This window comes from Pararge aegeria, chromosome 3 (assembly GCF_905163445.1).
Source record: "Pararge aegeria chromosome 3, ilParAegt1.1, whole genome shotgun sequence".
Taxonomy (NCBI): Eukaryota; Metazoa; Arthropoda; class Insecta; order Lepidoptera; family Nymphalidae; genus Pararge; species Pararge aegeria.
In genome coordinates, this window is record NC_053182.1 from 13,898,189 (window position 1) to 13,906,740 (window position 8,552).

Consider the following 8,552-nt stretch of genomic DNA (forward strand, 5'->3'; position numbering starts at 1 on the left):
TTTTATGTTTGATGAACGGACAGTGGAATTAATGGCAAAAATAATAGAAGCGATTTTATTGTAGCCCCTATTGCTTTTTTATTATACTTACCTACTTAGGGTCATTTCGCCTGTTTGCGTCCACTTAGTGGAGTTGTTAGGTTTGAACGTGAAAAAAAAAATGTCCGTGCGGTAGTTTTTAATCAAATATGGTTGTAATGTAGTCCCTATATAGTCTTGTCAAGTTTAATGCACAGTTTTGGACAACGCATCTGATGTTTTATTCTACACAGGTACAAATAGCTGAAGCAGGCAATTTTCCCATTTTGCATCCACAAAATCCAGATTGCGTCCGCCTTTAGAAATAATTAGGAAGGGAAATAGGAAATAAAAAGGGAAGCTTGTGATTTTAATCAAAACATTTATTACCTAATTGCTGTTATCATAAAAGTGAACATAAATTGCACTTCAGGATATTTTTTTTTCTCCTCCAACTAACTCATGTCGATGGCTTTATACGATTCTATTTTACCATTTCGGTACAAAGCCCTTAAAATTGGCCAAGTGCGAATCGGACTCGCGCGTTCCGTGTTTTATTTTATTTTTTAATATTTATTGTTATAGCGGCAATAGAAATACATCATCCATGAAAATTTCAACTGTCTTACTATCACGATTAATGAGCTACAGCCTGGTGACAGACGAACAGCGAAGTCTTAGTACTGGGTTCCTGTTTTTACCCTTTGGGTAAGGAACCCTAAAAATGGAACAAAATTCAAATATTGGCAAATATATAAAATAATTTTCGTATAATAATTGTATATTTTTAGGACGCAAATCGGCCATCATATTATGCATGTTAATGCTGTTAAAATTGATAGGAAGTTTATATTGTTTTTCCCATGTTATCGTATTTAATTAAACATCTTACTGAGAAATAGTTAGAGTAATCTGCGTCCACAGCGGACGCAAAGTTTTTTTTTTATAAATTTTATGTACCAGTTCGCGTCCACCTTATATAAAACTGTCAGTATATACTATAAGCACAAACATCGTTATTCCTATAGTGTGGTTCACAATTAAGGTCTAGGGATAACAAAGTATTCTAAATTTCACATAAATACCTTAAATACTTACCGTGAAAAGTACAGCTGCTCACTATTTTTTTTACAACACATTCGCGCGTCAGCACTTGTTGGTTGCACACGCAAGATTAGTTTATTTTTTATTAAATTTGGGTTGCACGCACAGATCTTTTGTTTGTGTGTGAGTACCTGTCATAGGTCCGAACATCAATAGAAGCGCTCTTGTTTAGATTGGTGTGTCGGTATTGTTATTTTTCACTGTTGTATAACAGTGTACCGTCGTTTGGACGCGAATTGGGCGTCGGACGCGAAAAGGCGAAAAGACCCTACCTCTAAGAAATGAAGATATTATTTAGGCGTTATAAAATAGGAGTTAAAATTATTAAAAATATTGTTAACATATTTTTCTACATTCTTAGTAAAAATAAAACATTGTAAACCAAAAGGAAACCTACATGATCAATTTATCTTCATGAATTAAAATCACGGAGAGTTTATCTTCATGAATTAGATCCGAAAGTTGTTACAGTAGTTGTTGGTGCATAAATTAAATAATATAAAACTCTATAACTATGTACGTGTACCTACATGGATGGTCCTTATAAAACGTTTAAAAACATTCATTTGTAAACAATATTATTTACATATATATAATTAACTAGCTGACCCGCGCAACTTCGTCTGCATCAAATATAATTAAAACATTTTTTAGCATTTTTTACCCGTCGTAACGTCTAAACGATAGGTCCAATTTGAATAATTTAAAGAGGAATTTGCAGGTACATAATCAATTTTAACTATAAAACTATTTATTTGAATAAAGATTTGATAGGAACGTCACCATCTTAAGATTGTACCTGTGTTTTGATTGACAAATTATAATAAAAAGCGGTTATTGTGCCTCAATAGTCAGACATTTAGCCTCCCGGACTATTTTTAAGTAATAATGATTACTTTAAACATGTCTATACATACATCCATCCATCCATACCTCCATACTCACAAACTTTCGCATTTATAATATAAGTAAGATGCGCATGCGTTCGATCGTTGTGACATATGCCTTGCGACTCGCTGTTATCTGTGAAGATTTATGTCCTTTATCTCCGATAATTTTTATCAGATCTTCATTAAAATTACACAACACACATGCTTAATAGTATACACTTTTAAATAAAAAAATAATTATCAAAATCGATTCAAATTTAACGGAGGTATAAAAAATTTCATCCCATTTCCCGGGAGAAGCTTATTGTTTATCGGAATAAAAAGTAGCCTATATGTTGACTCGGGATATCAGCTACCACTGTACCAAATTTTATTTAAATCCGTTCAGTAGATTTCACGTGATGCCCGGACAGACAGACAGACAGACAAAAATTAAATAAAAATCTGTTTTGGACTCAGTATCGATTATAAAGCATCCCCCGGTCAAAATTTTCAAAATATATTAAATGTACAGAAATCCAGTTACAGTTTAATTATAAGTATAGATAATAGATATAACATTATATAATACATCTTAATCAACTTCTAGTTTTCGAAACGATCCTTCCACTCCAAACAAACTCGATGTCGTTTTTGGTTCACCTAGCCTTAATGACTCATCTGAATGCTGTTCGTCTTCAAGTAGGAACCATTCACGATAAATTTCTACCTTTGCTTTCCAGTGATCTGAAAAATAAAAGATCACCCGTTTTTTTATAGTAATAATTGACGGACTAAGCAGATGGCGATAAGTGGGCAACCTTCGCCTTTAAACATGGCCACAGATCGACGGGTATGCAAGAAACACGTCCTAAAAAGTCCGTCGTATGTCTATCAACTTTAGGCGTAGGTATTAAGCTTCGTGTGTCTGTAACTACACCGGCAACCACGCTTTTCAAACCAGAACACCACAGTCCACGATGCTGCTTTGCGGCAGAAAAAAGCAAGGCGGTAGTGACGAGCTCTGTCGCAAAAACCTCTAGTAGTAAAAATATAAAATTCTGGTCTTCACATCGCTTTTTATAACTTTTGTTTTTTGATGTAGCACTAAATTTAATTGTAGTTCTAAAAAAAATTAAAGTATCCAGTATCGCTAAGCCTTGAATGAGGGGTTTGTTGCTCTCCGCTGAGGAGTTCTGTCCTCTATCTCCAACCACAGTTTGGGCAAAATTAAACACATATTATAACCTATATAGTACAAAAATAATTATTTAAATCTGTTATAATTTGTCGGAGTTATGGTGTAAAATCGTCAAACACTTTCATCCCCTCTCCCAAAGGAAGCGAGTTTAATGTCAGAATAAAAAGTATCCTATATTACTTCTAACACTTCCAAGAATATGTGTACAAAGTTTCATGAGGATTTTGCGTGAAAGTGTAACAAACAAACTTACATTGAGATTTATGATATTAGTAGGGATAGGGATAAGTTAAGTAGGGATGTAAATATTTTTATAGTAATTTAAAACTAGGTACCTACTTGCAAAAACTGAAATCAGTCCCTTTAAACAGTTTACTAATGCCTGATTTAAGAAGAAAGATTTTATTTTTCTGACAATTCAGTTTTTACCAGGAAGAAAATCGACATTGTCCCCAGTATCTCGGAGAGCACATTAAGGTTGGTCCCAGTTCATCTAACTAACATGTGATGATCTTTCTAGCTATATTACCTGTGTGACCTACCAATTAAGTCCTGTAGTGTTCCATTGTCCCCGCCATATTCTTTGGGTAATACGTCTCTCGGGAATATGTTGTATATATCTTCAGATATTTTACTGTGTACGAAAAACTGCAAAAAAACAAATAATTTGATTCTATCTAGCAATAATATTAACCGGAGTTGTGCATGTGTCATAAGATTGAAATCATATCTTTACATTTAAATTAAATAGTGTAAGAATAAATAGGCTGAAAAGGCAGTGGGCGGGTCATGTCTGGCGTAGAACCGAACGTCGTTTGGGCACACGTGTTTTGGAGTTGAGACCGCGTACCGATAATTTATTTTTAATTATTATTATTTAATTATTTACTTTTGTACTTTTTGTGCTTTTTCGGTTTTTACCAATAAAGAAAAAATATATTTAATTATATAATTATAATTTTATATTTAAATTATTATTATGGAAATGTTTGTGTGATGAACATGAATGTTTTTCAGCGTCTGGGTGTTTATCTGTATAGTATTATTAGTATTTATGTGCATTATATTCTTAAAAAAATATCAGATATCTCAGTACCTATAACACAAGCTACGCTTACTTTGGGGCTAGATGGCGATGTGTGTATTGTCGTAGTATATTTATTTATATATTTATTTATTATTGTAAATGCAGTGTGGCGGAGTACCGTGTGTCGTGCTCTCGGAAAGGCCTTACCCAGCAGTTGACACTTGTGGGATAATAATGAAAAAATTTCTTCTTACCCTTTTTCCTAATTTTTCACTAATAAAAGCCTTCAACAGGGCGAATGCACCTTCAAATCCGGGTGGTGTGTGTAGGATGTGGCAACTTTTGAATCTCACTGGAAAAGCTTTATCTACGCTTGTTATTATCTTCTTTACTACTGCCGGCGTCCATTGTTTGAAAATATTCAGGCCGGCCCCTTCCAGATCCACCAGAATATCCTATAGAAAATATTTACAAAAGGTCACCCATACATACGGAATTATCGTATAACTGTAGTTACTTTCTTTATAGCCATCGCAAATATTGACAAAAATTGAACATGATTTAATTAATTATAATAACCGACTTAAAAAAAAGAGCTGGTTCTCAATTCGACTTTATGTTTTTTTTTTGTATATTTGTTACTCGATTACTCCGCCAATTATATAATCTATTTTGATGACTCTTTATTTGTTTGGTACGTTCATTGTTATTATTAAACTCTTTATTTGTATACCACAACATGAACATATACAAAATATAATAAAAACAGAAACATACAACAGAAGTAGAATTTAAAAGGCGGCCTTATCGCTTAATAGCGATCTCTGCCAGACAACCTTTATAGACTGCTGTTGGTACAAATTTCAAAATACACTCAACTACCTCAGTAACTCAGGGGTGGAAATTGAGGGAACTTTTTAAATACTAATGGCACACCTATAGCAATTTGAGTATTTCTTAATGGAACTTGTGCATCTTCTTTCGAAATGCACCATATGCTTTTTAGCTAAATGTACGTTATATATACAAGTATGTACGATATCGCGTGGAATCCGAGGATGGGTATTTGATATAGCTGCCATAACCCCTAACCATTTAGCCCATTACCATTTTAGACTACATCATCACTAACAAACAGGTAATATTTCAGTCAATAACTTGTAGCAGAATTAAAAAAAAAATCTGCAGAAGCGAGGAGGAGACATGTTGGAAGTAAGCTTGTGGCCTAAGTTAGACGTAGTAGCGAAAAGAAAAAACTTACCTGCCCAGCTATTATGAAATTGTCATCTTCCAAGAGAAGTATTTCAGCAATCATGAAAAACACTTTCACAATGTTAATTATGTCACGTCTGGAAGCGGTCTCGTTAATCCTGGCAAAACATATGCGGGTAGCATCATCCGATACTGTGTCTTTGAAGGGTAGAAAATATCTTAAAACAAAAATTAGATTTTGGATAGAAGCATGCGATTATTCGCTAGGTCCTACTAAAACTTTCTCAAATTCAAATTCAAAAATTCAAAATTCATTTATCTCAAGTAGGTCTAATATAAGCACCTTTGAAACGTCAAGTCTGTCTGTTTGTAGTGACTCTACACCCCGTTTCGGAAGGCAGATTCTAACGAGAAGAAGCCGGCATGAAACTCACCAGTTGTTCTTTACAACATCAACAATTTATCTCTCAATAAATCGGCTTCCTAATGCAAATATTTTTACAATCGGGCCTCCTGGTAGTACCAGATAACATCATCTAATGTCTATAAAAGTCGACTGATGGACCTCCCCACGAGGGGGTTTGCTCATAATCACCACGCTTGGCAGACGGATTGGTGACCGCAGAAGATAGTTGTAGCACAGAGGACGATGCTGCCTGTTCTGTGATATACCCCTAAATCGCCTCGTACGACACCCGCAGGAAGAGGAGTAATAGTAACCGTCACCACACAGCACCACGGTGCCAGATAAACAAACGTTAAGATAGCAATGCAATTCTTTTCAACACATTTCTAACGGTTTCTCCGGGATTTTAAAAAACCGAGAAAAACACTGACGAAGCCGCGGGCATCAGCTAGTCAACAAAGTATTTTATTTTACTAAGATTAATGTTTTTCAGTGTCTGGGTGTTTTTTTTATATTATAAATATTTATGTATATTATACAAGCTACGCTTACTTTATGGCGATAATATAACAATACACATATACACACATATGTAATGTCGTAATTTATATATATTATTTTCATACGCTTACCCCATTTGTAGAATATCTTGTATTATAGGATCCAGCGGATCTCTGTTGCGAAATATCTCAGGCAACACAGTTCGCAGAGTATAATAAAAATCAATCTTCTCCTTACACCTCTCTAGGCTAAACTTATTACCCCTTAAAAATCCCATCAGCCATTGATCCGCTGAAATTAACCATATAAACCATAAAAAGTAACCTTACAACTCACCTTCAGCGATTTTTTTCTGTTTTAATTGTTATGAAAATGTGATAATTTAAATATACTCTAATTTATTTTAAATAAAAATTGCAAAACATACTTTGGTATAAATTAATAAATGTGTTCCGCATTCCGCCAGTTAAATGAGTTATTGTACATAAATGAATGCCGCGTTGGTCTAGTGGTTAGAATGTTTAACTACGGATCACGTGGGATTTTTGGTCAACACGTGGTTCAACCACGTGTTGACCAAAAATTAGTAGGACTTGTGTTTTTTATGTTAAAGGATTTTTAGTACGTAGTTAAATCTATACTAATATTAAAACGATGGAAGTTTATTAGCTACTCAACTTCACCAGAACTACGGCAGCTTATATGAGATTTAGCACAGGGATAGATATATATATAGTCAGGAATAGCACATACTTAGGCAACCTTTTATTTAAGAATAAATTTCGGATAAGTATTACTAGCATAAACGTATATTATAAAAAACTTTACGCAAGCGTCACTAAAGTTATCTTTCACTGATATTTATTCAAGTTTGAATAAATTTCATCCAATGCTTTAAAGCGAGGAGACTTGGTGGACTTTATCATCGGAACTTACATGGATTCACGTTTTTTAAGTGTGGCTGCTTTTTGAGCCACTCTCTTAGAACTAGGACATCTGAAGAGGATCTACTTGGTACTTCGTTCAGTTCCTTTTGTGCTTTTATTTCTAAGCTTGGATGAAGTTTCCTTACAGACTTCATTTTGAATCTGTGGTTGAAAAGCTCTGTAACATTTAAATATTGTTTATAATCATCTCCTGCCAAGTGCAGAAGTGTACCACTGCTTTGCACAAACCTCTTTTTTATAGGAGACAAATATACTTATAGAGCGAGATACACTCAGCACGCTGCTCTAATATTGATTTATATGAGGTGTATAATATAATCCCTATCCCTACTAATATTATAAATGTCAATGTAAGTTTGTTTGTTGCGCTTTCACGCAAAAACTACTTAACCGATCCTCATGAAACTTTGTACACATATTCTTGGAAGTGTTAGTAGTAATATAGGATACTTTTTATCCCGACATTAAGCTAGGCTCCTTTAGGAGACGGGATGAGTTTTTGACGATTTGACACCATAACTCCGACAAATTATAACCGATTTAAATAATTATTTTTGTACTATATTATATTATATTTGTGTTTAATTTTGCCCAAACTGTTAGTTAGAAATAGCGGACAGAACTCCTCAGCGGACAACAGCAAACCCCTCATTTAAGGCTTAGCTATACTGAATACTTTATTTTTTTTTAGATATACAACTAAATTAAATGCCACATCAAAAAACAAAATCAAACACAGACAAAGTCGCGGGCATCAGCTAGTAATATATATACCTAACAGGTAAATATAGTATATTTACCTAAACTACGACGATTGGAGACAAAAAGTAAACAAAAAGTAAACTTCTTCACAGCAAATTTTTTTGCGGAACATCGCAATGCATTGAAAGACTTTCATAATACAGTTCAATCGAATTGAAAATCTATTTTTGTTTTCTTTTATTCGGGTAAAAAATCCCAAATTAATCATTTATCTTTTTTAATAAATTTTTTTGAATACTGAGTTTTTTTAGGCGATGCGATGTCCCAAAAAAAAATTAATGCAGAAGATCCTTTTTTAAACAAATAAAAATCGATATCTAGTACTGCTATATTATAAGCATAACTTACCTGTAATGTTTTGAAGTAATAAAAATAAACCTTTATTTAACTACGGCTACGTCGGACATTAATATCACTGCCAACTACTGTACACATAATGTGGAAGTTTAGATCTAAACAACGTTTATAATGAGGACAGTCGGAAAAACGTAGCAATTAAGTTATG

The 8,552-nt window shown here is 33.8% G+C and overlaps 1 protein-coding gene across 1 annotated transcript; it reads right to left on the minus strand.

The window, feature by feature from the left end:
• Positions 1-2,586: 2,586 nt before the first annotated feature.
• On the minus strand, positions 2,587-7,419 carry LOC120636992 (alpha-tocopherol transfer protein-like). Its single transcript, XM_039908570.1, has 6 exons — positions 7,275-7,419; positions 6,470-6,629; positions 5,481-5,649; positions 4,474-4,674; positions 3,735-3,840; positions 2,587-2,738 (listed from the first exon to the last, which is right to left on the minus strand). The coding sequence occupies exons 1-6, from the start codon at positions 7,417-7,419 to the stop codon at positions 2,587-2,589; spliced, it is 933 nt and encodes a 310-aa protein (XP_039764504.1).
• Between the last annotated feature and the right edge of the window lie 1,133 nt (positions 7,420-8,552).